The 14730-nt window shown below is 32.6% G+C and overlaps 2 protein-coding genes across 2 annotated transcripts; both read right to left on the bottom strand.

Annotated features, from left to right (window-relative positions):
• Positions 1 to 78: 78 nt before the first annotated feature.
• Positions 79 to 2818, bottom strand: LOC140039922 (uncharacterized). Its single transcript, XM_072085513.1, has 2 exons — positions 2736 to 2818; positions 79 to 1817 (listed from the first exon to the last, which is right to left on the bottom strand). Exon 2 carries the CDS (start codon positions 1814 to 1816, stop codon positions 959 to 961), a length of 858 nt encoding a protein of 285 aa, XP_071941614.1. The 5' UTR covers position 1817; positions 2736 to 2818; the 3' UTR covers positions 79 to 958.
• A 2937-nt stretch (positions 2819 to 5755) lies between these two features.
• LOC140041092 (enhancer of polycomb homolog 1-like) lies at positions 5756 to 14557 on the bottom strand. Its single transcript, XM_072087478.1, has 13 exons — positions 14176 to 14557; positions 13008 to 13167; positions 12084 to 12229; positions 11551 to 11646; positions 10947 to 11122; positions 10630 to 10710; positions 10362 to 10485; positions 9796 to 10026; positions 8960 to 9114; positions 8480 to 8725; positions 7665 to 8122; positions 7032 to 7386; positions 5756 to 6363 (listed from the first exon to the last, which is right to left on the bottom strand). The coding sequence occupies exons 1-13, from the start codon at positions 14326 to 14328 to the stop codon at positions 6291 to 6293; spliced, it is 2454 nt and encodes an 817-aa protein (XP_071943579.1). The 5' UTR covers positions 14329 to 14557; the 3' UTR covers positions 5756 to 6290.
• Positions 14558 to 14730: the final 173 nt, after the last annotated feature.

A 14730-nucleotide genomic window follows, 5' to 3' on the forward strand; every position in this document is an offset into this window, starting at 1 on the left:
AGTGCATATGGTTAGGTGAATAAAACTAATATGAATGACAACACATGATTAAAAAATAGAGGTCTAAACTGGCTTGAAAATGTTTTATTTATTATTGTGAATATGCATTGCAATCCAAATTTACATTCTCAAGTTAAATTCGTATTCGTATTTATATTATGCGTAGAAAAGTATAGTAACACACACGTAAATTAAGGTTATCTACCTAATTGTAAACAGATTTGACAACAAAGTGTATGCGTAGGCCTACTGTTACAAATTTAGAGCAGAAACAAATTAACTGGTTATAAACATTTTAATAAGCCTAATATGCATTACAACATGTAATGTAATGTTGTTCGATTTATATAGCGCTTATACAATCAAAAGATTGTCCCAAAGCTCTGAGAGAAAAAACATAAAGAAATTAAAAAGAAAAAAGATGGGTTTTTAAAAGTGTTTTGAAAACTATGATAGAGGATGCATTTTTAATAGAATCAGATTGCAAAAGCTCGATCACCATAGGTTACTTCAATATCTCTAAGTGGTTGGTTTTGAATCTAAATTTAAAGTTGAATAAGTTATAGTACAAAGAAGTTGACTAAAAGAAAACACTTAAAAAGAAAGAAAAAAAGAAAACAAACTGAGGATTCCTTTTCCCCTCAATATTCTATATTAAAATGAAACTTAAAGTAGACTGAATCAGACGTTAAAAGTAACTTAAACAATGGGAAAACATTGTGCAATTGGTAGGTTGTTTCAGCACATTAACTAAAGCAAATTAAGTATATTACAACTATCACTATATTCGTACTTATTTGGAAAACTTTGTTATATGTATCCAATATTTGTAGCCAATACTGTGTCTCTCTAAGTCATTTATGACCTTATTCATAAATATGATGAAAATGGGTATTGTATTTCTCCCGGATTTTGATAATGTCCCGTTATTAAATATGTGTATTGCGCGCGCGCCTTCTCAAAATTCATCATGATAATAATCGTCATGGTCATCATGATCGTGATCTGGATGATCATCATCGTCATAATGATGATAATGATGCACTTCGTGTGGGTGAGTATCGTTATGGTGCATGTAGTCGTGGTCTGGATGGGTTTCGTTGCCACCGTAGTAATGGTAATGGTGTATTTCATGGTGTGGATACGGGTGTGTTTCATTGTACATGTGGTGATCATCTGGGTACTCATGCGTGTCGTTGTACATGTGGTCGTCGTGGTGATAGTCATCGGGGTGGCCATAGTGATGGATGTCATGGTGATCATCTGGATGGATGTCATGGTGATCATCTGGATGGATGTCATGGTGATCATCTGGATGGATGTCATGGTGATCATCTGGATGGATGTCATGGTGATCATCCGGATGGATGTCATGGTGATCATCTGGATGAATGTCATGGTGATCATCTGGGTGGATGTCATGGTGATCTAGATCATGATGGTCATCAGGATGTAGATGGTCGTCTGGATGAATATCATGATGATCGTCGTCATGGTGATCATCTGGATGGCCATCGTGATCATCGTGATGATCGTCGTCATGGTGATCATCCGGGTGGCCATCGTCATGGTTATCATCAGGATGCGCATTAGCCGGTTTTGCGTTCTTCTGCGGCTTTTCTACAGCAGCCTTGTCAACATCATCGTCATCATCTACAGCTTCCACATTCACGCCATCGTCATCATCTTGGGCGGCTTTAACATTATCGTCTGCTGCTGTGTTCTGCGACGTCTCTCTTCTTGGTACTGCTTCACAACTCACAATGATGACAAGTAAAATGCAACCAAACAAGATATTTCGTTTCACTAACTCCATTCTGGAAAAACAAATAAAAAATGTTGTCTAATTACACACATTCTACAAGTATATCGTATGTAAATTGGCGATGTAAATGCTGGAATTAATTATACACAACTCTCTTAAACATTCACACAGGAATAATATTAAATTTTATTAACATTATTCCCACAAAATTATTTTTAAATGTATTCGACGAATTGTTAGAATAATGATTGATAATCGCCGACAAAAAAACTAAAAGTAGCCATGTGTCATATGACGTCAGACTTTAGTTAACAACCAGCAACTGTTTTCTGCCACGTGCATAAGAATTCTGCAATTTTAAAAATTGTAAAATTAAAAGCAGTCTCTTTTTTTCCTGCTCAATCGGTCCATGGAAAAATAATTTGAATCAAAGTAAATTGTAGCCCATACATTATTGTTAAAACTGAGAGAAGTCTTTTCCGGTTGGCGGTTCACCTTGGAGAAATAAAATAATTAAAATCTCGGGAACAGTATTTCTCAATTGGGTCGGCCTGGCAGTTAATAAATAATATTAAAACATTTTAAAACTATGGAAGAAAGTAGTTTAGTTGAATGAATTCTTTTTCTTAAAATTTAATCAAATGGGTTTATTAATGACTTCCTGTATTACATGTAAATTTCCGCTTGTTTAATGAATTACGATTATTGTGATTTGATATAATTAATAGGTCAGGCCGAAAAGGTGCTACTAATTACGAATTATAAACTAATTATAGAAAGACTAGTTCTTCTAAAGCGTGGAAAGTTAAATAATTTAATTATGAAAAAGATATTATTACCGGTAAGCCTATTTTGTGTGGTGCACGATGTTAAACGTTGCACAAATTGTTTTTTTAAAAGAAGAAAAAAAAGCACGAACAAATCGAATGGCAATAGAAAAAACACAGAAAAAATATATCTTTATACTTACATTATAGACTATTATCACCAGCGACTGTAATCGTCTTGTAACCTGTGCACTTGGTATGTCCACCGTTACAAACGTTCTGCTTATAAAGAACCGAACTCCACCAGGTAACACGTTACCGTTTTGTTTGATCAATTATTAACTTTTTGCTAAGTCTGGTGGCACCGTAACGTGGCATCTACATTGTACGATCAAATGCGGGTTTAATTTTGCCTAAAAATCAAGAGGACTTGCATCATAGAGCATTACCTCAATTTGTATTAATACATTTGAATAATTTCAATTACATCATACGTTTTATGATGACACACTATTACGTACATTTTTCTGATAGCGTGTACACGAAATACGAATAAAACCACGTTTAATTAAATGTCCCTTTACTCTTTTCTAGGTAGAAGTAGTCTAAATTAGTTAAATAATGTGTCGATATGTTTTAACATGCTAAACAAAATCTTTGTATATTGGATCACCATATTCTGAGGTTTATTTGAGTTACATCCATACTTATTCCGTTTCACGGAACGGAAGACGGTGCTCCCTTTGATGTAAATAATTCAACAAGTCCAATCAAATGACGTCATGATTAGTTAGAGCAATAATATCGCGACAATACAACCATATTTTAATGTTTTTATTATGATTTCTAACAATATTAATTTTATCAAAGACAGCATTATCCTCCTAAAAAAAATTAATTTTTATAAATTTATCGTCGATCTTTATCATCACTGCGTTTATTTTCCTACTTGCAGACGATTTAAAAAGTCAAAATATCCTTAAATAAAAAATAAACAGAAAACAATGAACTCATTATATACATTTTAATTATGAAACCCACTGTGAAAAGAACTATACATCTGTACATAATATTATATACGCACTTTGAGTGAAATTAAAGTTATCAAGTTTACAGGACAATACTATAGAATAGTTTTATACGTAGAAAATCGTCACACTCCCTACCAAATGCGCGTTAATCTGACCAATCATAAGCTAGGAAACGCGCGTACGCACAAACCACTAGTGTCATGATACTAACCAATAAGAGGCATTTAGTTCATTTACCAATGGACTATTCAAATATATACGTATTCACAGCCCAGTCATTAAATTAAAAATGTATAGAATTTATTCGGGTGCGAATTCTTCAAATCTTTGTTAAATCAATAAATATGTTTTAAAATAGCACAGTAGCTTGTATTGAAGATTAAATAGCATTTGAAGAAAAAAAAATACCTGTTTTAAAAAATATAGACGTCCTATTATGTTAAGTATTACTCCGCGTCAACCAATTAAATATTAAGGCTACATTCTGGTTATCAATTAAATTTGTATTTCAGAAAAAAACAAAAATTATAACAAATTTGGTACAAACTGGTTTGAAGATGAAAAAATAGACAAGCGAAAAAAAAAGCATGGGGTTGAGTTGATGTTTTTTTCAAGCTGTAATGTAAATTTATCTTGTACAATATTTAAAATGCAGTTTTAATTATGGTAAACTACACTTATATGTATATTAGGTAATAATATAGCAACATCAAAATCATTTTAACGGTATTAATTTTACCGTATAATCATCAAACTGGCATTGAGGTATAACCTACATATTTTTGTAACTTAAAAAAAAAACAACATTGGAACAGTATTCAGGATCTATTGCACACTTTAAACTCAAGATTACATATCAAAATAGAAAACAAAATAATTCATCAGCAAGCAAATTACAAAATTCCTACACAACTCTTGCGGCGGCGTTCACAAGTTATTCGCAAACACATTTTAGTACAGAAAACAACGGCGTAAATTTTGTTACCGAGGAAATTCAAATCTATCAATTGTAAAGGAACCGTCTCTCATCAAATAGACAAGATATCAAGCAATCTTATACCAACAGTAAACCAACTCATTGAAGCTTTACGCTCCCATTGTCCCTGTTCAGACACATACCATCAGCAGAATCTTAAAATTGTCACCTAATGAAGCCAAACGCTTTTTTTTTGTATATTTAACAGAAACTCTGCAATGCATACAAGGGCGTATATGGTAGAAATATTTGGTTTCAAAAATAAATTATTTAACTTGGGGTAAAAAAAAAGGATCTGTTGAAGGGTTAAGTTCTGTCTACACAATCAAACTAGTTTGACAAAAAATGTGATGTGCCCAAATATGGTAATGATACATCATCATGTACAGATATGAGCACATCACATTTTTTTGGAACATATTTTGTAGCTACTGTGTAGATAGATCCTAAAAAAGAAAATAAGTCTTAAATATTCTAGGTTTTGTAGGTAAAAATGGCTGCAAAACATACTGAACGGTAAAAATGAATCACAAAATGTCTGGTTTAAAAACTGCATTGTTCAAATCATCAATACTATGTAATCAAATAAAAAATAAAATACTTTTACAAATTTAGTTTTACCATTTAATATTTTAATTCATTTTTCATATTTATATTTTTGTCATTAAATAATGTTAAGTCCAGGTATAAAAGTAGTGCTGCAGTATTTACACATTATTTATGAGAATACAAGTGAGATACATTATTCACTTGTTGCCCCATACACAACAACCCGTCTATTCTTTTGGATTGCATGACCCAACATCAAAGATTATGAACAGAGCAGAACAGACTCTGGAGTAGTAAATGAACCAATCACAATGCAGAAATGTACAAACAATCCTCCCACACTAATGCTGTACAGCCTTGTTCGATGTTGCATGACCAAAAAGTCTATTAATATGAAGACTTATTTTTGGTGCCATTTTTACCTACATATTATTTTCATAAGGTTTTAGAAAGATATTTTACTTAAGCTCTGTCTAAACAATCCAGTTTTATGCTATAGAAAAAAAAGTGATGTGCCCATATATGGACATGATGATTTCATATCACTAACATATTTGGGTATGTAACACTTTTTTGTCAAAACTAGTTTGATAGTGTAGAGAGAGCTGTAAGCACAAAATGTATGCACATATTGCAATTTAAAGAAAATTCACATTTTTTTATGTCATTTACGAAGAGGTCTACATTGCAATTTTAGGGAAAACGAGGCTTCACAAGAAATAAAATGAATCTACATTAGAGGAGTGAAATTAGAAAATACCTAAAAACAACTGTCAACCGCTTGCCACTGAGCATCATAACAAAATGACAGGCTGATGAAGCTTAGAAAATAAGCTTAGCATGTCAAGACAGTAACGACCAATTTACACGGACAAGCAGTAACAGTAATCAGAAAAAAACGTGTAGCTTGTCCCACATAGAATATGTACCTATCCTGAGCAGAAACAGTTTGTCCACTTCGAGTTGTTTGTGTCTAAATGGTAAGAACATAGATACTATATCTGTATTATCGTTACCGCTCATCTGTGTAAATTGGCCATTATATTGTAAGGATGTCATATAGCAAGTGATTAACCAGGAATATGTTGACATATTCTATCATTGTTTAATATGTTTATATGGCCAATATAAATATTATCCACATACGACATTGTAACCAGATAATGGTTCTAGTATTTTTTGGTAGCATTTGCCGTGTCGCTTCACGTTACTTCGGTTAGTAAAGTTTTTTCTGTTTTTACTTGATTTCCTAAACCACCAGGCCCATCATGATTACTGAAAAACATAAAGTGTTGATAGTGTTAGTTCTATCCGTGTGCTACAAATTGCACTCCTCAATATATTCAGGGGTGCTGTAGGTGTGCTGTTTGTATTTTCGTGTGTAGAAGTTTACCAAATTTAAGCGGGTTGTAAATTGCACTCCTCAAGGGCAGTTAAGGAGTGTTTTAGGTGAGTGATCGCACTCACCTGCCTTAAAATACAAGGCCTGGTAGTGATATCCCCCAAAATGGTCATCATGTCCATATATGGGCACTCGCATCACATTTTTTTGTTACATAAAGTTTGATAGTGTAGACAAGGCTTGTTTAAAATAGCGCATTCAATCTTCTTTGGATTTGGAACATTTTTGTATTAAAGAATAAAACAAATTGTTATTTACAAGTAGGAATAAATTGTTTTTTTTAAATTGGTAGATAATTATGCAACTCAACATGGTTGGCAAATATGAATACACAACACACAATTTATCTAAACCTCTGCCTACACTATCAAACTAGTTTGACAAAAAAAGTGTGATGTGCCCAAATATTGTAGTGATATGCTTGAATATGGCAGTGATATGACATCATGTTCAGATATGGGCATTTTTTTTTCAAGTTTGATAATGTAGACAGAGCTTAACACTCTGAAAAAAATAAAATAGTTGTAGCAAACATTCTCACCTTGATAAACTTCCAATTTTACTGGATGACGATGTGAACCTGACGACCGTTGAGGATGGCATAGATTGCGCTTTATTTACCAGCGAATTTACTTTAGACACAGTCTTTAAGTTGAGTTTAATAGCCTGCTCATCCTCTACTTTAGTTGCATTATTTAATTTGATTGAGGCTAACTGTATTGAATTGTTCATCGTCTTAATAGTGTTGTTACTATTAGTACTACTAATGGTTTGTTTACAATCTGCTGTGATATCCGTATTTTGGGAAGTTTTTACAGCCGCCGGTATCGGATAGTTCAATTGTAAAACGGTAGCAGCTGGTGCAGTGGAATGCCCTTGGGACGCTAATATTGGACCTGAACAAAATTTAAAAACAGAAATTTTTTTTATAAAAATTACAAAATAATATGATAAATCTAATAAAAAAAAAATAATTGTGAAACATAGTTTTATATTTGAAAATAAAAAGTAGAAAAAAAAAGAGAATGTTGGAAAATTAGAATTTAAAAACAGCAAAATAGTAGTAAGCATAACATAACACAGTTTTGAACATAACGTTAACATTTTCTTATTTTCAGATGATCATGATGTTTTGTTTGTTATACAAGCATCCAAAAAGAAAAAAACAACTTACCTCGTCCTGTTACTTCAACAACAGGTTCAAGTGTCACTATACTATTGTTTTTATTGTCAGATTCATTTGTAGTATTTTGTGAACTGTCTGCAGGCTGCACAAGTAATGGCAACTGTTCTACAACCGGCACAGATGGTGAATTCACAAAAGTACTAGGTTCAAGCGTAAACTTAGATGTTGGCAGAGTTGAGAAACACGCATTCATACTCGTTGAAGTTGGACTGCCAACGTCAACTTCAATAGTTTGTGATTCAACGTCCGTAATCGGTTTCTCTTTCAAAGAGGTTTCCGCGATCTCGTCAAACGTTTCCATGTCTGAGAGTATTTGCTGAGGTGGCTTACTGGATGTTTGTGTCAGGAAATTTGTTAATAAATTGTCTTCCAAAACAGATTGTTTTGGTGTTTCTACATTGAGTGTTGCTTCCATAGGAGGCGGTGTCTTTGGTCTGTAGTGAGGCCTAGAATAGAATACAAAATATTAATATAATAAAGTTATCTATTTTTAAATATGAATTTAGAAAACTTAGCAGATTGTTTTGAGTTTTGCCGCTCTTATTTATAATAATATATTAATTTATAATTTTATCACAAACTTTGTACAAAGAAAAGAAAAATAAATTAGCAGTATTCACCATTTACATGCGGAGGGAAAAACTTAAATACTTAAGAACTTCTATTTAAATTAATAACATTTAAGGAAAATCCTCAGGTGGCATACCTAATATTAAAGTGAAATACCTTGACAATTCTAGAAGTAATATTTGCTAAAAGAATAATTTATGACTGATTGGCAAATAGGACCACTGATTACTTACATTCTGCTAGCTCGTATATCTGCAATTATTCTGTCTAAAGGTGGAAGACTGTCATTTGTGGATGGCCAAGTACTTGATTGTGACGAACCCCTATACCGTCCTCTACTATCATCAAGTGATTGAGTGCTTAATGACACAGAATTTTGCCATGACGACGACGATTGTTTATTTTCAGGGTTAAAAACAGAAGTGTCTAATTTGTAAAGTTCATTATCAACTCCTGTATGTGCTCTATCAAGCACAATTCTAAAGGAAAACAAAAGACAGTAAAAAAGTCAAATTATTAATAAATATTTATTTTATATAAAATTTATTTAAAAGTGCCTCCAAATATTGAAAGAATTAAATCAAGGCAATACAAAATAAAATGAAAAATGCACATTTCTCTATTTCTCAAGTTAAATTAAATTGAAGATAGTATTTTGAATTCCGGTGAAATCCTAAAACTAAAGTTTCACTGAGTTAGGTTGTACAACTTACCTTCCTCCCCTGCCTATTCTTCTTCTGGCAAAGCCTATACATTTTCTAGATTCTTTGACTTTTAAAGAGGTACAACAATAACGATAGCGTTTGTCCGATATGTCTTTAATATGTTGATTTGACCATGGCCAGCCGCATACAAAACGTGAATGAGGCTGAAACAAATAAAACAGAATAAATGAACCTTCTTTCCATGACAATTGATTCTGTGTTTACAAATCATAAACCCTTGGCTTGTATATATACAATATTAATTTATAAATCAGGCACAGAACAATTCTAATTCGCACGGTGTTATATTGAAATTGAATTAATTAATTTGAAACAATAAAGATGAGGAAGTGGAGCTGTGGCTTGGTGGTTATGATGCTTGGCTACCAATCTAAGGGTCCTGGGTTCAAGTCCTGTCATATGTCAGGGTTTTTTTCTCATGACAATTTACAACTCCACTCCCAAAGATGTAGATGTAGAGCATCTTGTGTATATGTTTGTCTTGTGAAATTATTAAATAGTTTATCCATCCTGTAATTGGCGGGTTACTCGCTGTTGGATGAGTATGAAATAATAATTTTTTAAAAAAAAGTCTGTGAGAGATCCCAACCCAGATTTGAACCCACCCCGAGTCCTAACCATTAGAGCACTGGGGCTTTTGTGGTATTGTTCAAATTCAATTGGATAGCGATCCTTTGTGGTACTGCGGAACACCATAATTAATTAATGTTATTTTCAAAATAAAAAGCACAATGTACTTAAAAATCAAAATAATATATATAATAGATATGCTACAACTGCACTTATCAAAACATATTCAATATTAAGTTTATCACAAGCCTTACCGCGTGATAATTGCATCCTTTCCGCCGTCTGAATGCGAAGGTACCGTCAGGATCATTCTCTTCTTCCTGATCAGATATTGATTGCACTGGAGAGATATCTTCATCAGATAGTCGGTAATCATGGAATCGCGGATCAAGTTCATTATACAGATTCTTGCGTTGTCTTTGCTTGTCCGTACTCACTTTATGTTTTCGTTTCTTGTATTCTCGTTTCTTTCGTACAGCTTCTTCCTAAAAAGACGAATCAGTAACAAATTTTATAGCACCTTGGAGGGCGGGGGAATTCTATGCAATAGCCGTAGCTTATGTAGAGAACCCAGCTGTCTAATAGCAGCTCCCACATGAGGGCGTGGTTGCGGAATAGTCCATTATAGTCAGTTTCCAAAAATATCATAGGAACTTTAACTTTTCGTATCCAAGTCCTCCCTCTGAAGATTATGGGCTATTGCCGGTTTATCCAGGTAAGCTAGGCACCAAAAAGACAACAGTGGCTAATGTTATTTTATGTTAAATAAATTATATCCAATAAAATAAACTGCAATAATTTGATACAAAATGTGACATACGGTGTGGCTCCATGATTTGTAGTGATTTCCATTAGGTATAACAGGTATACTATATGAAGGTTGTTTCTTGGCTAATTCCTCACATTCACGTAATAATTCACCGCTATAGTCCTGAGTATGGTAGCTACAAAAACAAACATTTATTAGAATTTCCCTGTTAATAGTTTTAATTATGTAATTTATGTTCTCTGTTTAATGTTAAAACTTCCATCAATCATTTCTTTCAAATGTTATTATTATGTACTTATGCCTAAGATTAACATCTTACCGTTTTTCAAACACTTCTATTGTTAAATGAAGCTTTTCTTTCTTGTATTTTTCTCTTCTTTTTACCATTTCCAGTAAAGTTCTGAAAAAAACAACAACAAATATTTCAAATATATAAATAAAAGGAAAAGACGTAATGCATTGGCAACATTAAAAATCCAAGTTCAAGAAAGTTGTAAAAATTTAAGTTGTAAAAATTAAAAATGTAACAAAAGGCACAGGAATTAAAGTTAAAGGTATGTTTATATCGGGAAAAAGTTGATGTGTTTTCTTTTTCTTTCTCAATGACACGATCAAAAAACAATATAATGATCTTACACAGCTCTATTTAAATCTCTTCTTAGTTTTAACATTTTCTCATAAGATACTTCATCATTTTTACGATTCTTTCTTGTTTGCATTTTCTCCGTCCTCCTCCTGAATGCCACATAGGGATTGCTCGTTGTTGAACCATCTCGCTTTTCTTGTTTCACAGTGGGAATTAAAGAATGTCCCTGAATTGATAAAAACAAACGAACATTTGAATTTTGAATTTGTTATTCATATACTGGGTAAACCTCTTCAGTCAAAGACTGGTCTCCTAGAGGGCCCAGTTATGATCATTGGCTGTGCGTGTACTAGTACACCAGGGGAACACCCTACTCGTCTCGAAAGATGTACTGTGTTCTTTAAAGTGCACATGCGCTAGATGTGTACACTGGACCTGCAGTTTATAGTCTTATCCGAGAAGGCTCGTTCTACATAACTATGGAGTGAGTGAGCCTCGAACTCTTGGCACCTAAACTTGATAAGCACATGTAAGCAAATTATTGTATGGTTTTCACAGAGTACAGAGACAATGTCATAATTTTATCAATAAAAATACAAATACAAGATTGCTACGTTGCAAGATGTAGGTAACTAATATGATTGTAATACTCACTATACTTAGCCGTTTATTCAACCAATAATCATACACCGCAATAATTAGATCATCATCTTCCTTCAAAAGTAGTTTTGCCTCTTTTAAGTTTACAACCTATTAAAACAAAGATATAATATTTATGAATTTATTTGCTATGGTAAAATTATGTTACTTTGTATATCATAGTATTTTATATAGGGTGGCCTAAGAAATCCTTCTATATGTTTTTATTAATTTTTAGACGGCAATTAAATGATATGATTCTATAAATTACAATAGCCTTACTCAGTTGAGATTCATATATTTTATGGCCTGTCGCTCTCGTTTTTAATTGCTCTTTTAAAAAAATTTATTTTATGGATTACTTTTATTTTATATGAAGCGAAGAGGCTTTATGTATTATGCGCTTAAAAGTCCAAATTTATTATCATTATCTTTTAAATAGAACACTGGTTTAATTTCCGAAAGTTTGTTTTTAAATTTATGCAAACTATTTGTTTTGAATTTCATCCTGTAATACATTCAATCTAATACATTGAATGTATGCCTACCGTTTGTCCACTGCCTTTCTCTAGTCTATCCATCATTTCTTCAAACTGACGAGAAGTGATATCAAAAGTTTTGGCTTGTTTCTTCACCCATTCATCATCATCTGAATCTATATCATAGTCTGGTGTTTCTTGTTCCATTCCCAATGCTATTTACAAAGAATTTGCATTCAGTTTAAAAAGAACTATTCAAAACAATTAGATATATTTATACATTGTTACCATGCAATATTTCTTGAAATCCTGGTTTAATATTAATAAATAATTATTATATAAAAGTTATTATTACCATTAAAAAGGGCTGTCTGATTTCCTAAATATATTATCAACAATGTCTAACGCTCCGTCGACACTATAAAACTATGCGACAAAAAAATGTGATGTGCCCATATATGGACATGATGATGAGGTTTACGAAATACTGTGATGAAAATTTCGGATCATCTTCGCTGCCACATTGGTAGAAGTGGTAGACTGATACTCGATACTCAAATTCGTTTCTCCCAGCTGGGATTAAAAAATTTAACGACGACTTTAAGAGGTAACTATCATAATAACAATAATAATAATATAATATATAATTAATAATGAAATATAAGACACTTTTTAAACCGTTTTGTAATGATCTGTATTTTTAACTTAAATATTTATGAACTGTAATTTTACGATGTACTATCTTAATCATTGTGTATTTTTATATTGTTATTCTACATTTTATACTTTATTTTTATATGATATTTTTATACGATATTTTTATGTGATAAGTGAGAAAATGCAATTTCCAGTTTATTTGGACAATAAAAGTTATCTGTATCTGTATTTTTATGATGATGTCCTATATCACTACCATATTTGGGCACATCACACCTTTTTTTGTCAACAAACTAGTTTGATAGTGTAGACAGAGCTTTAGAAATGAACACTTACTCTGTACATGGATGTATTGCCTTGGCTGCTTAAATGTGCCATCATACACTTGTTCATAGTTTTCTTTATTGATGAATTTACAATCTGGAGTTGGAATGACTAGGTGGTTTGCGGAACCATACACCTGTTGTGCTGAGATAGCTCTTTGTAAATGATGTTCCTGGTAAGACAAATAAAGAAGATTGGAAAACAATAGTATTAGTTAAGAAGAGAATTAATCATGCCAACCTAGAGTATGAAGGTTGCAGAGGCCATATTTATGAAAAGTACTCTATTTTGTGGTAGGCCGAGAGTAGCCTACTTTAGTGTCGTACACAACATTGTCATTTATATGGGTTTTTCCCAGTTTAGTTCAAACATGCTCAGAAAATATATAATTTGTAATAAAATTAAAACAAAGACAAAAAAGCATAAAAAATGTAAATAAATTGCATCAATCAAGAAAATAACTATTTTTATTTTACACAACAATATGCAATTTTTTTATTAATATCATAAATTAAAATCTTTCATAAAAAAATCCACATGTACTTTACAATCATATCATAGAGAAATTAGATTATTAATATTATTTTTTATATTTTAACAAATGTTATTTTCTGGTATAATGTACAAATTAAAACAAATACTCCACATGTGTTGTAAACATTTATTTTGTGTACTTCCGCATTGCGCCCTCTAGAGGCAGTAGTAAACAACATTATTATGGGATGTACAATTCAAATCAAATAATTATCATCAAAATATTCATGGAAATTCAATGTATCGGTATACATACATTCACTAAAAATATATATAATAAAACAAATAAAAACTCAATGATAATTTAGTGCACCAATTAATTCGAAATGACTATAATTGACCCGCGAATTCGGTGGTTTCCAATTCTTCTTCGAGCGCCATTTCAAATCACGTGACCCGCCCTTAATTTTACTGTTTGTGCAAGTTTACCTATTGTTTCATACTGGAAAATAATTAATTTAGGTTTCAGTTTCAATCACAACATATTTTGAAAAGGAGTCTTGCATTAGAAACCGATCATATTGTCTAAAATGATAAATCAGTTTGTACTCCCGCCAAAAACAGCTGTCCATCAAAACAAAATGGCCGCCCAATATTATTACGTATGCATAAATTATCCAGGTATTTTAGGTAAAAATCAACTTACCGATTCTTCCTCCTTTTCCATCCCAGATGGCATTTGGGGAACTGCTCGATTAATTGCCGAAAAATCGGGTAAATCTGGTAGCTCCTCAGATTTGTATATAGGCATGGGTTTTGAGGCGTCCAGGGCACGAGCCCTGAACGATAGTTTGCTCATGATGGATCCAATGAGCACGCGCTACTCTCTCGTGACCCCGTAAGATTCAGACGGGAATGTCTTTAATTCCCGTCTTTAACCGAATTTCCTTCGGCAAATGGTAGCGAAATTTGAGAAATAATGTTATTTACTTCATGATTGTACTACAAGTGTTCTATCACTATTAGTAAAATCCTTGAAAAACGATTTTGAAAATGTTCGATCCCTTCATTTCGACCAAAAAATATGGCGGACACAATTCTCCACAATACCACGATCCTTTGCGGCAGTAACCTCCCAGTTGCGCGCGCAGCTCTTTTATTGCCTTTATAAAAACGATGAATAGAGATCGAATGCATGAATACCAACCACAAAATTTGAGCGGGTGCTGAACTTTTATTGAATTTTTAAGTATCGAACACA

The sequence above is a fragment of the Antedon mediterranea genome, chromosome 2, assembly GCF_964355755.1.
Source record: "Antedon mediterranea chromosome 2, ecAntMedi1.1, whole genome shotgun sequence".
Lineage (NCBI taxonomy): Eukaryota > Metazoa > Echinodermata > Crinoidea > Comatulida > Antedonidae > Antedon > Antedon mediterranea.

Bases quoted from the DNA above. Each gene is read 5' to 3' on its own strand.
- LOC140041092 (XM_072087478.1), bottom strand. From the start codon at position 14,328: ATGAGCAAACTATCGTTCAGGGCTCGTGCCCTGGACGCCTCAAAACCC. The intron at 8,726-8,959 runs GTAAGTTGTACA...GTTTTCCTTTAG, and splicing joins AGAATAGGCAGGGGAGGAAG to AATTGTGCTTGATAGAGCAC. The intron at 8,123-8,479 runs GTAAGTAATCAG...ATTCTATTCTAG, and splicing joins GATATACGAGCTAGCAGAAT to GCCTCACTACAGACCAAAGA.
- LOC140039922 (XM_072085513.1), bottom strand. From the start codon at position 1,816: ATGGAGTTAGTGAAACGAAATATCTTGTTTGGTTGCATTTTACTTGTC.